Source organism: Silurus meridionalis, chromosome 24, assembly GCF_014805685.1.
Source record: "Silurus meridionalis isolate SWU-2019-XX chromosome 24, ASM1480568v1, whole genome shotgun sequence".
NCBI lineage: Eukaryota > Metazoa > Chordata > Actinopteri > Siluriformes > Siluridae > Silurus > Silurus meridionalis.
The window spans coordinates 10,992,310-11,010,388 of NC_060907.1; the positions used below are offsets into that span (position 1 = coordinate 10,992,310).

The 18,079-nt window shown below is 38.7% G+C and overlaps 1 protein-coding gene across 5 annotated transcripts in view; it reads left to right on the plus strand.

The window, feature by feature from the left end:
- Nucleotides 1-17,828, plus strand: part of sh3pxd2aa (SH3 and PX domains 2Aa) — a 109,905-nt gene extending 92,077 nt beyond the window's left edge. For 2 of the 5 annotated variants that reach the window (XM_046837910.1, XM_046837912.1), the window contains 8 exons: nucleotides 1,348-1,461; nucleotides 4,811-4,894; nucleotides 8,195-8,312; nucleotides 9,056-9,444; nucleotides 9,583-9,597; nucleotides 9,871-9,920; nucleotides 10,020-10,139; nucleotides 10,303-17,828. In XM_046837910.1, coding sequence (XP_046693866.1) covers nucleotides 1,348-1,461; nucleotides 4,811-4,894; nucleotides 8,195-8,312; nucleotides 9,056-9,444; nucleotides 9,583-9,597; nucleotides 9,871-9,920; nucleotides 10,020-10,139; nucleotides 10,303-12,228 — 2,816 coding nt within the window. In that variant the 3' untranslated portion in view covers nucleotides 12,229-17,828. The remainder of the gene's footprint in view (nucleotides 1-1,347; nucleotides 1,462-4,810; nucleotides 4,895-8,194; nucleotides 8,313-9,055; nucleotides 9,445-9,582; nucleotides 9,598-9,870; nucleotides 9,921-10,019; nucleotides 10,140-10,302) is intronic. The other 3 variants (XM_046837911.1, XM_046837913.1, XM_046837914.1) reach the window with 2 other exon arrangements.
- Nucleotides 17,829-18,079: the final 251 nt, after the last annotated feature.

Consider the following 18,079-nt stretch of genomic DNA (forward strand, 5'->3'; position numbering starts at 1 on the left):
TTATTTCTCCAGAGTCCCCAGTTTATAAACACACCTCGGAAAAAAATAACTGATTCAGCAGAGTCAGTGAGTTTGAGAGCGTGTCTGTGTGAACAGTGTGAATTCATAACCTCAGTTGTTCCACATGGTGCTCGCCGGCTTTGTTTGTGAATGACCACGAGCAAGTTTTTGTTCGAGTTTCTGAACAATATTCATCACAACGCATTTCTTAAAAACCTCAAGTATATCCCAAAGGAGTTTTTTAAATTAACAATAAGGACAAATGGCTTTATTGATTATGGCTTTACAACAAAATGTTATACATGTCTGCTTTTAGCCTGTGGTGTGGACTGTTTGAGACAACTTATTCAAAGTCTTCAATGTTTTGCAAATAAATCTTGAATGCATTGTTATGACAGATATTGTATATTTTCCGAAATAATGGAGAATCTATTCACTTACACCATTTGGACAAAAGTATTGGGACACCAGGGTTTTCCAGCCATATTTGATTATTCCACAAACTTACCACGCAAATCTGGAGGCACAGATTTTTAAGGGATGTCTGTAGACACGGTACCATTGAATTTTTACTTTACTTGAACTAGGAGACCCAAACCTGTTCCAGCTTAACAATGCCTCTGTGCACAAAGCCAGCCCCATGAAGATATGTTTTATATTTGTTGGAGTGAAAGAACTTGAGTGGCGGGTTAAAGAGTTCTGATCTCAACCCTATTGGACACTTAGGGTAAATGCTGACTGCACCTCAGGCCTCCTCACCCTACATCAGTACTTGTTTTCACTAACGCTCTTGTGGAACATCTTCCCAGAAGAATGGAGGTTTTTATAAAAGCAAATGGGAGATGGGATGTTCTAAAAGCACATACAAATCTTATGGCCTGGTAACTTTTGTCCATATAGTGTTTAATGTACATGTGAAGGGGCAGTTGTTTACTTCAAACATTGTTAACATCAATAGAAGTCAGTAGCGATTCAAAGTTTTTTCTCAGTAATGGAAGTAAAGGCCTTGTGCATAATAATGACACGTACACTACAGATGTGGTAGAAAAAGGCGAGGTGCAAGAACTCTGGAGTATCCCATTTATAATGAAATATATTCATAGATTAACTGAATGTGCAGATGTGAACACACCCTGCAGCTATGGCAGAAGGATTACTGTTGATGTGGAATGTGTACCTTAGGACTGACATTACAGTATGAGCACTTCTGTTCCATGCAGTAAGTGTGGAAAATCTGAATTCTTTTAACCCAGAGCTCTTTACTTATAATGTGTGGATCAGTTTTTTATTGTGTCTGGCAGTGAGAGCTTATGTATTTGTTTTCTTTTTGTTTTTGTCTTTATGTAGGCTGGTGGTTTGTCAGTACTGTAGAAGAACAAGGCTGGGTTCCTGCTACGTATTTAGATGCTCAGACTGGCACCAGAGATGACCTGGACCTTGGCACATCAAGATCAGGAGAGGGTAAGACACACACATTCACACACACACTTTCACATTAAGCACAGTGAAAGTGTGTGTCTTTCACTACAGAGAGCTTCATCACTCTGTTCCTAACTGGTTTGACAAATTCGGAAGAAAACCAGTTGCCTTTCACACTTTTGAGAGTCCAGCTGTCCCCAGATGCACAACAGAGACTGCACATTTGAGACTCCCACAAGGCCCTATGGGAGTCTCTCTCACACACAAACACACTCACACATACTCTCATCCGCTATCCTGGCACGCCCTTGTCAGTGATAGAAAAGGATTTTTGGCCAGCACACAAATTCCACTTCATGAAATCGAGTGTAGAAATTCTTTGCTGGAGCATACTTGAGCCAAATGTCTAGCCACTCCCTCTCGGGATGAAGGATTTCGTCACTGTATCACAGGTTTTTTCTTTTTTTCTTTGATGCAGCACTTGCCTCATTTTAGTGCAAATTGAGAGTAATCTGACTTGTGTAGTGATTAAGTGGTAGTAGTTAATCTTATAGACTGAACGTGACATGGTGATGCAGGTATATACACCATATACATTTTGTCTTTGGGTGGGTCATACAGCTGTGGAAGTTCACAAACACACACACACACACACACACACACACACACACACACACACACACACACACACACACACACAGTGCAGGTGCAGCTGCTGCATCTTATTTAGCAGCCAGTCATCAAACCACACAGAGACAGAGAATTTGCAACATGCTGTGAGTTATCCAGCCTAATGAAGTCTTTTAACACAGGCACATACTTCTCATACAGTGCCTTGTATTCAGACACGTTTTCCCAGCTAAAAAGAAGGCAGATATACATGCCATTTCACTTGACCAAATAATATGCCATTTTGTGGTTTCTGTCGAGAGTCTGCTCTGAACATTAAACTACATTTTCCCCGCTGCTGTCCAATTTGATTTAGTAAAGAGCAAGAGGTCTAGGCTGAGTGTAACATTTATATTATTACTAATGATGGTTCAAATTAAAATTTTTTCGCATTCTGGGAAGAAACAAAATAACTTACACCCTACATAAACTACTTTATTTTATACCTTTAATCCATGGTTGGAAAATTTCTTGCCTTACAAAAAAAAATTCACAAAAAAGCACATTTCAATATCATTCAAGCAGTAGCATCATGCCTGCAAGTGGCAGTGGGGAAGTAACGCAATGGGGAAACGCAATGGGGAAGCGCAACAACAAAAAACTGAAAACACAACAGAGAATTTCCAAGCTGGAAAGCAAAAAATAAAATAAAACCCCACACCTGATTTAAAAAGGCAACACAGCATTAAAAACAAATTAACAGATTTAACACAACAGCCCAATAATACCACAACATATGTAGTATAAAAAACATTAACAAACATTAATATTCAGAGAGAGAACACAAGAAAAAAAAAAGAAATTTGTAAATGCAACAGCAAAACTAAAAACACAACAATTGTGAAAAGGCAGCTCAACATATCAGAAAACACATACAATTTTAAAACAAATGTAAAAACAGAAACATTATCATGAACCTGAATTAAAAAGGGCCTTATTGAACATGCTAATCATTGATTGGCTACAGTGCAGCAGTTGAATCTACTGATTTTTTAATTCATTACTTTTTATTCTTTATTCACAAGTCAATAACAGTTTTATTGTAGACAAAATGTCGATTGTACGAGTATGTGAACAATAAAAAAAACTTGACGACTAGTAAGAATAAAAGATTTTAAACTAATTAAGTCCCTTTTCCTTGTAATAATTACAGTACATTCAGAAAGTATTCAGACCTCATTCACCATTATCATGTTGGAAGGTGACCCTAGGCCGAGACTGAGGTCGTGAGCGCTGTGGAACAGGTTTTTGTTAAGGAAATCTCTGTACTTTGTTTCATTCAGCTTTCCCACATCCCTGACCAGTCTCCCAGTCCCTGCTGCTGAGAAACACCAACATCATGATACTGCCACCACCATGCTTCACTAGGATGGTGCCTGGTTTTCTCCAGACATAACTTTTAGAATAGCCGCCAAACAGTTCAATCTTGGTTTCATCAGACCAGACAATCTTATTCCTCACAGTCTAAAAGTCCCTCGCACTTTTTTGGGTTTTGAGGCTTCTGTTTAGCCACTCTGCCATAAAGCCCAGATCAGTGAAGGGCTGCAGTGATAGCTGTATTTCTGAAACCATCAGGTTCTTGGTCACCTCTCTTATTAAGGCTTTTCTCCCTCAAATGCTCAGTTTGGCCAGGTGACCAGCTCTTAGAAGAGTTCTAGTTAAGCCATACTTCTTCCAGTGGAGGCCATTGTGCCTTTGGGAATCTTCAGGGCAGCAGAACATTTTCGTAGCCCTCCCCAGATCTCTTAATTCTGCAGGCAGTTCCTTTGACCACGTGGCTTGTTTTTGCTGCGATGTGTATTGTTAGCTGTGAGGCCTTCGGTAGAGTGGGATGTACCTCTCTACATCATGTCTAATCGGTTGAATTTACCACAGGTGGATGCCAAACAAGGTGTAGAAACATCTTAGCAACAATCAAAAGAATTGGGATGTACCTGCGCTAAAGTTCAATTGTTGTTTAAAAGGGTCTGAATACTGATGTAGTTGTATAATCTGATATTTCAGTTGTTTTCGTTTTTCATATATTTTTCAAACTTTTCTTGAATTCTCTTTTCACTTTGTTATTATGGTGTAGATTAATGAGAAAAATTTTTATTAATGAATCAGGTTGAACCATTAAAAAAAAAAATGTAAATAGTGAAAGTGGTCTGAATACTTTCTAAATGCACTGTATATACTGTGTCCAATCAGCAACGAGAATGCAGTGTTTAATCTGGACCCCTTATTTTCTTTTCCAGTTAATAGTGTTGTGTTTTACCATTAATTTGTTGGATAGCACTTCTATCCCACTTTCAGTGGACCTACTCTGACCTACAGTGGTCCACTCTGATGGAATGCGGTCATTGTTATACCCCGTGTTAGATGAAAGCGGCCTCAGTGTCTGCACTGTGCTTTAAATGTGCTTTTGAGTTGAACCCAACCTGCACAAAGCAGACGTTCATCGCCGTACATTACAGTGAGTTATTATAAATGTTGTAACACATGTATCGTCCCTAACCTGTCATCATTCCCTTCATCAGAGCTTTATCCACCAGTTGCTAACCAAAAAGAAACCCCCATTGTTAACAGACTTGCCATTACTGTTCTTTTCCTTCCCTGTAATATTGTCTTCATGTTACTAATGCCAGTTTTCTTCTTCAGTTTTTCATGTTCAGTTTGTCGTTTGTCTTCCTTTTCTGTTTCTCTCCCCTGCTCCTCTCCTTTCGTCATTCATCCATGTCAGTTACTAAGCGGCGCAAGGCCCATCTGAAGCGACTGGACCGGAGGTGGACACTAGGGGGCATAGTCAACCGGCAACAGAGTCGAGGTGAACACAAACACATACATGCATGGAAACACGGGGGTGTCCGGACGCTTGCTGTGTGTGTGTGTGCCTGCACTGTGGTGTTCAGCAGGAGTCTGTACACACTGTTTCTACTCCTCCTGAGCTATTCATGTAAATCCAATGCGATATTGTATTCATTTGGTTACATTAAGGAATTGTAAATTAAGTTATTCTAAACAAACCTTGGGCAGCATTTTCAACAACAAGGAATCTTGTTCAAATTCTGTAGCATGATATCGGTTATATTAGCAGATAAACACAGGGTTTAACATTGAAAAAATAATGATACTAAAGAGTTCTAAAAACACTTGCTTTTCTTTGCAACGGTCTTAGAACCTCCAACATAAAAACAAAAAAAATGCTACAGAGACAATATAGAAACTAATGTAATGTCCCCCTTTCTGTCACTAAAAGTGTTGGAACAAGTTTGTAGAAACTTCATGAAAATATGAAAAACACATGGGTTCAAATAAAAAAAAAAAAATTGCATTCTTAAACAATAGAAGAATTCAGCAATCACATAAATAGTTAGTCAGCACATAGTTCATTCTATTATGGAAAGTATATAGTAAAGAAGTATATTACCGGGAAAAAAGACAAATATCAGGAGTGCAGTTCAATCAAATGCAATGCTTCCTTTTGAATTCTAGAAAGGGGCCCTAGCATTTCATCTTAACACAGTGCACCTGCTTCGTCAAAAAATGTCTATATAGTTTCCCTAAAGTTGATTATAATTTAATGCTGTGTCAGTGTCCACTACCTTTTCGTCAGCTTTCTGTCAACTGCTCATACAAAAACACATACTTGTGCAAGAGTTCATGCTCCCCTGGTCAGTAAACACTCCTAATCGTCACTATTTTACCCTAGCTAACAAAACTCCAGGATACACCCTTGAAGCATGCTGTTTAATCTGTACTTAAAGTAAAAAAATTGTTTTACTTACATAAATGAGTAAATAGAATTTGACTTGAACAGTAAAACATAATATATAAGGGCTGAAGTGGAAAGTGATTCATGTGTGATTTTTCTTGTAGAGCTAGGTTAGTACTTCAGAGAACAAAATTGAACATGTAAGATCTTTGTATTATGTCAAATGTAATTGAAAAATTGAGATTTTTAACAAGCTGTAATGAAGTACAGTGGAACCTTGACATTTGCGACCTCGATTGTTCGTGACTTTTATTTTTTTACTTTAATTTTTGTTGTTATAGTACAGTACATGTACAATTCCGAATGAAAAAGGAACCATCAAAAGGAGAGTCAAAACCTCGATTTTTGTTACTCCCGAGGTGTCATAGAACGTAACCCCCTCCAGTATCGAGGTTGGACTGTACATATGCTTTTTCACAACTAGATAGTAAAAAAGCAGCAGCTTGGGTGTGAAGACTGATTTCTAGATAGATTTCTAGATATGCAACTGAATGTTTTTCAACACTTTTGTTTTAGTTATGTGTTCGGTTTAGTAGAACTGCCAAGAGAGATATTTCGGCAGATGCTCTATCTCTATGCTGGCACCATTTCTTTCGTTGAAGTTATTCCGAGGTGAAATGCTGTCAGGTGAAAAATATGAGACATGGCAATATTTGGCTAGTGACTAATGCCAAAACGTTTTGATCTTCTGATGGTTTTAGCTTTTCAAATCAAAACATAATATGAACTTTATGTTAATCCATATCCAGATATGGTCACTAGGTGGAAGAATAGGCTGAATAGACAGCTTTGTGCTTTAGTGTGCTTTGTGCAAAGTGCTTTACTAATCTTTTCTTGTTTAGACAACTCTGAAAAGTTTATAAAGATATTGCTGTCTCATGCTGTCTCATGAAAACTTGGACTTGCCAAAGTGGACTAGCCGAACTGGAATAGTTATTACAATTTTCCTTTCAACTGATTCAGTCACTTGATTGTCCGAATCTAGATTGTAATGTGTAGATACGTCAGAATTTACCAAAATGAAGCATTGTATCACCAACCATATAAACATGCATATTTCGTTTGGTTTTACAAAACAGTGCAGCTTCGTGAGCTTTCAAAAGTGTTGCATGGTAACAAGTAATTCAACATTACTGTTGTTCTGGGTAAAAAAAAAATTGTTAGTGGTTTTATTTGTTTGCCTGAAGCCTCATGGTCTAGTAATGTGTGCAGTGAATACAGTCTGTGTGGGCAGTTTGGAGTTCAAGGTCTCTCTCTCTCTCTCTCTCTCTCTCTCTCTCTCTCTCTCTCTCTTTTACCCTTGGAAAGTCACAGTGGAAAGTGTGAAACATAAAAAGACTAGGTGTGCATCCAAGCATAAATCACTGTCCCTCTAGCTTTACTGTTAATCTTTTTTCCTATGAAGCCAAATTAGTCTAAAAGCACAACATCTGAAAACAAATAAAGTAACTGTCCAGCAAAAAGCATGATATTCGATTGTTGTTCGAATGTTGTGCTTTCAGGTCAAGTTTATATTACCATCCCATCTATTTACATTTGGAAGGTGAGCATTGTACTCAGTGAGCAGTGAAAGTTCCCCCAACAGGTTGACAGTGGCAACGTTTTGTTTATGTAAGGCAGAGAGAGAGAGAAAGAGAGAGACGAGAGAGCGAGAAGGAGAGAAAGAGAGAAGAAAGCCTCAGGGTTGTATTTTATTTTTTCTGCTGGCACATCACATTATGACTGCATACAGAGCTAATGTGTTCTGGACCGCCATGACTTTTTCCACCATCTAGAACAGTCACACCACTGCAGTACCACTACTGGTTGGAAAAATTCTACATTTTGCTCACCACTCACACTCCATAACATATTTTCTTATAGCTGTGGTGAGGAAAAGGGTAAAAGTCTAAAATGAAGGCACTCAAATAAGACATTCTAATCTTAGTGTAAAACTAAGGTAAGCTGTCAGTAATGCTTCTTTACTTACATACAGTAGGTTGCTTCGTAATCAATGAATAAAGTTTTATCCTGAGCATCTGAAGAACCTAGCTAGCAAAGCATGGATAACTAGAAACTAGACCAATCTGCTTAAAACAGGTGAATAAATAATTGAATAGTGGGTAGTATTATCCATATGTTACTTAAAACCAAGTGCATTCAGGTCTTGTAGTTCTATTCTTATACAGTTATTGGTAGAGGCTTTTTCCAGCCTTGTTTTTTTCTGCAGAGACATGAGACAGTGACATTGCTGAGCAAAGAAAAATCCTGAAGCTATAACTTATTTGACTGACAGTTTCTCCTCTCTCTCTCTCTCTCTCTCTCTCTCTCTCTCTCTCTCTCTCTCTCTCTGTGTGTCTTTTTGTCTCTCAGAGGAGAAGTACATAACTGTGCAGCCCTACACCAGTCAGGGTAAGGATGAGATCGGGTTTGAAAAAGGAGTAACCGTGGAGGTCATTCAGAAGAACCTGGAAGGATGGTGGTATATCAGGTAAACCCTGTCTTGCTGTATTCTGAGAGAAATATTGAGTTCTCTCATTTGAAGGCAGTTATGTGACTTTTGTGAACTTTTCAAGCATTTTACTGGGTTAGTTATGGGTCTTTTTTTTTACAGTTTTGCTGAAGTATACAGCGGAAGCTTTTCTCTAATGCCTTTTCAGAGCAGGCTGCTTGTTTGAAAGAAGAGTTATGGTTTATGACAGATTTTTCCCCTCTTCCTTTCTCTCTCTCTCTCTCTCTCTCTCTCTCTCTCTCTCTCTCTCTCTTTCTCTCTCTCTTTCTATTTATTTCTATTTCACTCTCTCCCATTCTGTCCGCTTGCCTTATATATAATTTTTCCCCCTGGAGGGAGCTGCTCAGCTAAAAAATATGAGAAGTAAAATCATATGGCATTTTGTTTTAGTGCCTTGATAATCGTTTTTTTCCTTTCTAATAGCTGACCTGAGATTGACCCTGTTTACAAACATAAAGCCTGAAGGGAAAACTCATAAAAAGAAACTACAAATAATAAAAACAATAAAAAAAAAAAAAAAGAAGAAACAAAGCTAGATACTACTACGACGGTTGCTAGAACACTTTTTAATGCTGATCTAAATGAGTTAAGTCATTTCTCTTTGCTGCTTTTTGAACATTCTTGACTCATTTCAACAGAGTAAGAAGAATAAAAATGTAGTAGTAGTCGTCAGTATGTATTATAGCCCTAGCATATACATAACTTTCTCCTTTATATTACAGGTACTTGGGCAAGGAGGGCTGGGCCCCGGCCTCATACCTGAAGAAACTGAAGGACGATCTTTCACCAAGAAAGAAGACCCTGACTGGTCCTGTGGAGATCATTGGTAACATCATGGAGATCAGCAACCTGCTTAACAAGAGAGCTGTCAGTGAGAAGGACGTGCAGACGGATGGAGAGGCTACCACACCGGACCGTCACATCTCCAAGAGCGAGATCAGTCTTCCCATGCCATGTGCCCCTGAAGTAGAGCAAGCTTCAATGATAGCCAGCACTGCCCCAAAGGCAGCCTTGCAGTCTGTATGTAGTGCCACCCAACAAGACACTAAACCAAAGGCTGAGCCGGGCTCGCCTGCTATAGCAAGAGTGGCACCACACCGAGTGGAGATTGGTAAGAATATTTACAAAGACAATGTCATACTTTTGCACATTTGGTTTTATTTAATAGCTTTTAGTTTAATTTTAGTTAAAACATTTCACATACCCTTACTGTGAGGTATCAATTTAATTACGGTTTTCTTTTAAATAGGCTTTGAAGCTATAGGTAAGCCAGACTTTCTCTGAGTTCAAGACTAAAATAATGACAGTGTGTTCTGACTGGCTTGATTAAAAAAGCTCTACTGATTATAGTTGTCAAGTTACAGTACTTTGTGATGAATACCAGTTTTTGTTGTCTCACACAAATGTCAGTCTAAGGTTTGGATTGCTTGATTACAAAAGGATGCAGCGTTTACCAATTACATTTCTGTTACGTCTGATACATCTTTGTGATGTCTATCAGCTGGTAAAGTTATTTTTCTTAATTTTTCCCCTATAGGATCCCCAAACCTCAGACAGAAACCTCCCCCTCGAAGAGATACAAATCTGGTTAGTTACGAAACCTGAAAAAATTAGTAGTAATTAATTACTGGCATATGAAATGACACAATAATGTAACACTATAACCATGTTTTGTGACATCTTCAGGGATTCCAGCTGCCAAAGCCTCCAGAGCCACCTACTGTGGAAACAGAGTACTACACCATTGCAGAGTTTCAGTCGTGCATCTCAGATGGCATCAGCTTCCGTGGAGGACAAAAGGCTGATGTAAGATCTGTTAACACAAAGTATAGGGTTGTGAATCTTATAGGTTTTCCATGTGATTTAAGTTCTGTATCAATAGGAAAAAATATAGATAAAAAAAAAAAAAAGGCTTCTGAGGGTATTGATTAAGCTTAATATAAAAAATAATTTGTAATGTGATCTGCAGGTAATAGAGAAGAACTCTGGTGGCTGGTGGTATGTCCAGATTGGGGATATGGAGGGATGGGCACCTTGTTCCTACATTGACAAGCGAAAAAAGCCTAATCTAAGCAGGAGATCTAGCACACTCACAAGGCCCAAAGTGCCACCCCCTGCCCCACCTGTCAAAAAACAGGACTCGGAGGATAACTCTTGCCCGAGTGCTTCTGCCTCCAAAGCGCCAGAATCCCCCAGTAGGCCTGTATACGAGGAGCCAGAGTATGACATTCCTGCTATTGGATGTGATCTAGATGTGGACACAAGCATTATAAAAAAGGAACCTCGTCCTGTGCTTATAAAAAGCAGTAAAGCTGCTGCTGAAAGAATCGCTCAGGCTACAGGTAAAGCCTCACCACTTTTTACTGTGAAGACTTCACCCTTAAGGAATGAGCACTCAGTGGAGGAAGTCACCAGGGAGGAGGCAATTTATGAGAATGATGGTTTTAGATATTCCTCCGATGACTTCGTTACTGGCAGAGAATCTATTGTTGTGGGTTCAGAATCCCCAAGAAGTCGTACTTTGGGACGCAAACCCCTGGGGTCCTCATTGGGAGGAGGTAAACCTTTCAGGGAACCTCCAGATTTGCGCACTCAGTCACTAACACGTGGTGAGAAGACCAGCTCTAGATTGTCTTCAGATGAATCTGCCCGAAATCCTAAAAGGGAGCCGGTTTTGCGAAAGGATGTGGAACTCCGAATTGGTCAGAGCCCCTCAACCCGTCCCAAGCCAGTGGTCCGACCGAAGCCCCTTCTAAACAAGTCTGAAACACAGAGCCCAGAGAGGATGGATATCAGTAGCTTGCGGCGACAGTTGCGTCCTGCAGGAATTCGACACGGGATAATCCGTGCACGAGGTGGAGAAGACTCTGAAACAGCATCAGTGGTGTCATCAGAGGATTCAGTTACCTCCCGCAGCACTTCAGACCTCTCCAGCACCTATTCGAAGGGCAGCAGAGGGGACTCTGATTTTGAGGGTGTGCTGTACCGTACTACAGATGCGTATGAGCGAGCACAAGAATCTGAGCTCAGCTTTCCTGCTGGTGTGGAAGTGGAGGTACTGGAAAAGCAGGAGAGTGGCTGGTGGTATGTCCGGTGGGGTGTAGATGAGGGATGGGTGCCAACATTCTACCTGGAACCTAGTAGGCAATCTTTAGATGCAGGTGTCTCAGAATCTCATGATGGATCCCTGACAGAGCTTAGCAACACCAGCAAGTCAAATAGCTTAGAAAAGAATGAGCAACGTGTCCAGGCTCTCAATAACCTAAATCAGCAGAATCTTCGCCGGCCAACAAATCCAAGTCCCCCTATTCCCAATAAGCCACCTGGTGGCTTCAGTAAGCCATCCCCCCAGCTTAACGGTTCAGGTGTACGAATGAGGAACGGTGTTCGTCAGGCAGCTGTACGACCACAGTCAGTTTTTGTGTCCCCACCACAGCCTGTGAAGGACACCAATTTATACACAGGGTCCTTAAGGCGCAATGAATCACTAGGTGCCAGTGATCACATGAGGCCTAGTGGTGGTGTTCGCCGAAACTCCTCTTTCACTGCTGTGCGGCCACAACCTGTTACCGATGTAAGGATGAGGTCAGGAACCACCGCAGTTGCACCAGCAGGAAGCTGTAGCCCATTAATTACCCAGAGGAATGGAATTCCAGTCTCTACAGTGAAGCCCAAACCCATTGAGAAGACGCATCTCATTCATAACAACCTACGGGAAGTCTATGTCTCTATTGCAGATTATCGTGGAGACGAGGAGACTATGGGCTTCCCTGAAGGCACCAATCTGGAGGTTCTAGAAAAGAACCCTAATGGATGGTGGTACTGCCAGGTTCTAGATAGCGTACAAGGAAGGAAAGGATGGGTGCCATCCAATTACCTTGAAAGAAAGAAATAACACCAACTCACCTCCCCAAAGAATGTTACTTAAATTTCAATGTACATTTGCTATCAAACTCTATGAGGAGGACTTATTTTGTATCAATATGAGACACTTTAGTGCTGGTTTACTTAAAAGTACATAAGACTCTAAAGATGATCAGTTATGTGTAGGTGGAGTATGCAAACATGAAAATGCCATAGAGCAAAACTGGGCTATCCCAGTGTCTTAAGCCTCTTTGGGGGATAATATCTCCAGTTTAAAAGAAGAACAGAAATGATTTTGATAGAATGGTAGATCCAGGCAAATGTTGAGAGAAATTTTATGCCAAATGGGTGCCTTTGTCCATCATTGACTGAATGTTAAACGGAATAATATAAACACCAGTAAATCAGTATAAGTACCAAACTTCAACTTGGTGCCATAGGCCTATGAGCGCAGGAATCAACCAAAACTATTTTTGCTACAGAGTTACAGAAAAAAGAGAAGTGGAGAGATTTCAGTATGGAGGTAGCACACAAAACGAGTGAGCACTCAGACTCAAACAAGAATGTAAGACATCGGATACGCAAATAAGAAATGGTCTTTACCGTTGAGTGCATTTAAGATTAAATTTGATTTTCATGTTTTTAAAACTTTTGTTAATTTTTTTTTTCTTTTAATTGCATTATCGTATCTTGTGCATTTTCATGTCTTCCTTAGAGATGTATTTCTGCTTTCTTGTGACATCCCTGCAACTCTATCGGCCTGAAAAAAGAAGTCCCTCAGCAAGATACGTGTTCATGTGATCTTTCATTTGTCCTGCTGTGTCTCTGATGAGGGTTTCCTAATTGGCTCTGTTTTTTTTTTTTTTTTGTCTCTCCATTTTCCTTTACCATTTTCCTCACCTACAGTACAGTATAAAGCCCAGCCATTATGAATAAAGGTCAATGATTCATTAAAGAATAAGATGTGGTGCAATTATGTGTATTTCAGTTCGGCAGGAAATTAGATACTCTACGATAAGTGGGATTTTAATACTTTTTATCCTTCTCGTGTCTGGGTATCAAGCCCAGAGTTTAGTTTACAAAATTGCACAAAACAGGTTATATTGCTGCTCTAGGTCTACTATATTTACTGTTTTAAAATTTTGTACTGGAGTATATGGCATCATTTTTGCCAGTCTATCCCAGGGAATTAGTTACATAGAAATGAGCCCAAAATGTGATCAAACGAAATCAAAATGCCAGCACGTTTGCTAGTATTTCTTTTTAGGTTACAAAGAACTTCGATGCAGTCGGTCAACCCAAACGAGGTTTTAGAACTGAGAAAAAAAATAAATATTTAATTACTTTATCTGGAAGCACTTGATTTTTTTTTCTTTACCCACAAAAAGCACATTGATATGAAAGGATAATTTCAATGTATAACAATATTGCTGGGCAGTATTGGATTCAAAGGTGAAGTTACACAGCAAGCAGTTCAGCTTAATTTAATGGACATACAATAAACATTTCATCCATATTTCAACTTAGCTTGAAAATTCACTCTTTTCCAAATTAGTAGTGCTTTTGTTTAGTCATAGAAAAAAGTCCCCTCACTTAAATATATGGTTGTGATCCATGTCAAAAGGCTGATGTTCAAGACTGCTGAAATATTTTTCTAACGAACAGTGCCGTGTGAACTCTTAGTCAGGTCAAGCACTAATTTTTTTGTGTAGTTTTTTTTTCTTCTGCTGGACAGTATTATAGTATTAAACAAAGTTAAGTACCTGCTAGATTGCAGTTATATTCTATTAAGCAGTAGTTAGGTTTTTTTTTTGTTTGTTTGTTTGTTTTCCTTTCTTTTGGTTCTTGTTGTGTGATCACACTGGGACAATAATGGTGAATGGAGTGGTTCATTTGTTGTGAGATGGTGCATTCTTTTGGGAAATAAAAAATTGCATCTATTTAAAGATGCAGTATACTTCATCAGCACATTATTTATTGAACAAAAATGTTCTTTTTTTATTTATGATTATTTAAAATATTTTCAAAGGAAAATATTCACTACCGCTTCTAATTTCTTTTTTGCTCAGTGCTTTTGCCACTGCATTAAGAATCCTCAGTTTCGCCCTCTAGTGAAAACAATTGGCTAATGCTATTTTTTAAATTATTTTTATTATAATTTTTTTTTAAACTGCCATAGAATTGAGGCCATCCAACATGTTTTCCCCAATAATAATAAAATAAACCGACTACACATTTATTCATATAAATGTTTTATTTTTTTTTTTTTATCACATCATTTTTTCCCCTAAATCTTTCCTATTTTTTTGCCAAAGCTGATTCCTGCACCTTTAGCAACTGTGGACACTTCCTCTCTCATTATTGGACTTTCTATAATGCCAGATACTGTATCTAATTCATTCCTTCGAGACTTTTTTTTCATATAAAAGTTACAATTCAAAATAAATCTAAATGTCTTACATCAATTTCAAGAAACTGGATCAAATATGAAGTAGTTAAAAAAATAGCTTCAGTCATTCATATTCAGATAATTTATTTTGGTCATTACATTGATATTACATATATTTATATATTACACACACACACATACACATGTGTATTAAAAATGTGTGCAATTGGAAAGTAAAGAGCATTTTAATTTAATTTCATTTCCCCTCTCCCACTCTGACGATGGCATTATAGAAATGTGACTCACTCCAACATTCTCAATAGATGTTGCTTCTGTAAATTTATTTTACATTTTGTGCTTCGTTTTGTTTTCATCAACAATTTACAAGGGAAATATTACTTCACGCTAGGCCTTTTTTTTGTATTATGTAATTGTGTATCATTTATACTTTTTCTGTCTTCCTTTTTTTAATACATTTTTAATTTGCGATTTATTATTTCCTTTATTCTCTCCCGTGTATTGTTTTGTGACACAAATGTAATGAGGAAATGTGCAATAGAATAATCGGCATCTCACCAAAAACAAGGAACTGCCAGTGGATTTTTGATACTGGATCAAGACCCTTACTTTTTAACGTCAGCTTTTCACATCAGAGTCAAACCAACATTGACTGTCATCTTTGTTCCACATTTTCTGAATTGGATATTCTGAATGTCCCAATACACAGGACAGATGGACATTGGTGCCTGTATTTATAGCAGGACCTTTTGACCCAAACCTTTGTGTTGCTGCCATTTGTGTTGTTGTATTGCCCCATCTAATAATAATAATATTTTCCTGCCAGTGGGATAAAATCTGAAGTAGGGGACTTTAGATTCTTCCTCCTTCACACTGCCAGTGTTTTTGTGTTTCCGTCCATCCCACTGGCTTGTACCCTTATCTTGAATTCTTAAAAGCAGGACCTTGTGACCATCTGATGTTTCTCTCTGTACCTCTACAGCCAATCAGAACAGGGATTCTCCTAACCAACACATCAACAAGCATTGCATTATTAATGTTTTTTACTTACAGTTTAAAGTCCCTGTGCAACATGTAACATGGCCATTTTAATACAAGAGAATGCATATATTTTATACCTTTAGCTTGCATCTTTCACCTTGGAGACACTGCATTTAGTGTACCATTGACTGTCATAATTAAAGCTGGCCATTAAGATCCAAGTACCTTACATTTTTTTCCATAGTAAACTATGTTCACATTTTCCAATGAAAAGATGCATACTGAAGGTAAAAAAAAAAATGCTCCTCTGATGGTACCAACACATTGCTGAGCAAAAGTATGATGTATTCTGTATTTTCTGAGAATATTTTTATCAAATAATTGGATCAAAGATACAAAAAATCCAACAGCTTTTTTTTTTCAAATTGGATTGATGTGAGGGATTTCAGAAGCCTTTTTGATCTATCGGATGTTCTCACTCTCACAAGGGAAGTTACTCATGCCCAAGCCTGTGCTGTTTCAAAAGTCAGCTGAGTGAAACAGACCTGATGCACCACTGCAATTTGCGTCACTCGTTCTGCTGGTTACTTTTTTGATGTCGTTTACATCACTCTTAGAAATAACGTTGCATCCTAAAAGGTTCTATGCATTAGTCAAGAATAAATGATAGCATTTCTTTATAAAACCGTATCCATCCAAAGAACTGCAGAGGAACCTTTTTTCCTCAGCAGTGTGTACATATCATTACTTTTTACAATGTTCCTACAGTGCTATGGGACCGAATCCTAAAATCAGTGTTTGAAAGCCCATTTTCAGCCTATCTTTCAAGCATGGGGTAAATCCTAAATGGCTGGGTTTGTGAGAGTGTGTGCATAAGCGTGTGGAGTTGGTTTGCATGTTGGTAAGATTTATGAAAAGGTGGAAAAAGAAAGTTGACCGATGAATGGTGTTAGTTAGTTTCAGAGGCGGTTTGGTCTCGGTCAGGTGATATGAGATCAGACAGATGTGATGTACCTGCATTCACTTGAGTTATAGCCCTGAAGACATGAAATCTGACAGGTGTCTGGGAAAATTATGCCAGGAAACAGATGACCAGGTCTCTGAGATAATTAATGGTCAGCCTGTGGAGCTATGTGAATCATTTATATCTGAGTCAGGAAGCGCTGACAGCTCATCCGATGTTTTAGGAAAAGCTGTAGCCGGTGAAGCTTTGCCTCGGGCCTGCTATGCTAAAAACACCCAGCTTATTGCTAGTGCTCTTGTAGATGATTGCGTTTGGCGGCAGGGCCTGTTGGTATTCCACACGGATCGACTGTAGGCGGCCTTCATTACAATGCAGACGTTTGGAGCACTGCGGGCACTGAGAGCTGCTGTGAAATCACATTATCCAAGCAGCTAGTTAATTACAGCTCTTTCGGGGGTCGCATCTTAAATCCCAGTGACAGCTAACTGAGGAAAACGAGAAGTGCGTATGGATTAATGACTTGTCAAAGAAGGGAAACGTTTTTCCATCAAACGTAACTTATTCTGTGCATCTATAACATGTTTACTGGCTTGACCTGACTCGGAAGGTCTTTTGACAAGGAGCTGAAAGAGAAAGCTTGCTGTATGTGTGGTCTGGTGAGACATATAAAGTGTTTTTGAGGAATTTTCTGTAGGTGTTCGTTTCATGTTTGGGGTTTATCCGGTGATGTTGATGTGATAGTGCTGGATCCAGAGTGGTAGGGTGCTGTGTTTTAGATAGAGTTTTTTTTTATCAGAAGCAGCGAGGAACGACAAACATGCTGGGTCTCTCTAATGTGTCACCGCTTGCCATCTCTGTCGCTGTTTGAGTCCTCGCTTTAATTATCATTTCTCTTGTATTAATTAACAGTCAAGGAAATTATGGCATGCTGGGGCAGATGACGACGCGCTCTAAAGCCATCAACTGCTGTGTGCTGCATCGAGTCTCACTTTGCCGACAGTAAACATGCCATCCGGTGCTGGGTTTATTAGCAGGGGGGATTTTAATAACCTGCCCTTAGGATTGAATCTCTGATAGATAAAAAAACTTCTTCTCCTACAATAATTAGATTAGATGTTCAGGACATTTTTGAATGCAGGTGGTCCACAGCTTTATTGTTTGTTTTCAGCAATGTTTCATTGTTTTACCTATTTTGTATTTTTGTTCATAGTAACATTGTATCCTGCGTTGCCCTAAAAGAAAAAAAAAAACAATAAAATATATCATTCTTCTTTCATCTCACGGTCGCACTGTTATAGATTCTTTGTAAATGCAGTAAAGTCATTTTTGTAAACTATATGCAGACCAAAGACAAAATATACTATTTTTTAATGTCTACCTGGAGATGTAACTGTATGTGCTTGTAGGATGAATAATGCAGGAAGAGAAATCAGACATGATGACGTTTAAAAGAGCATTTGTCTGTCTGTCTGTCTGAATTTTAAAAAGTGTAGTTTGTTGCTACATGTATTATTATTATTATTATTATTT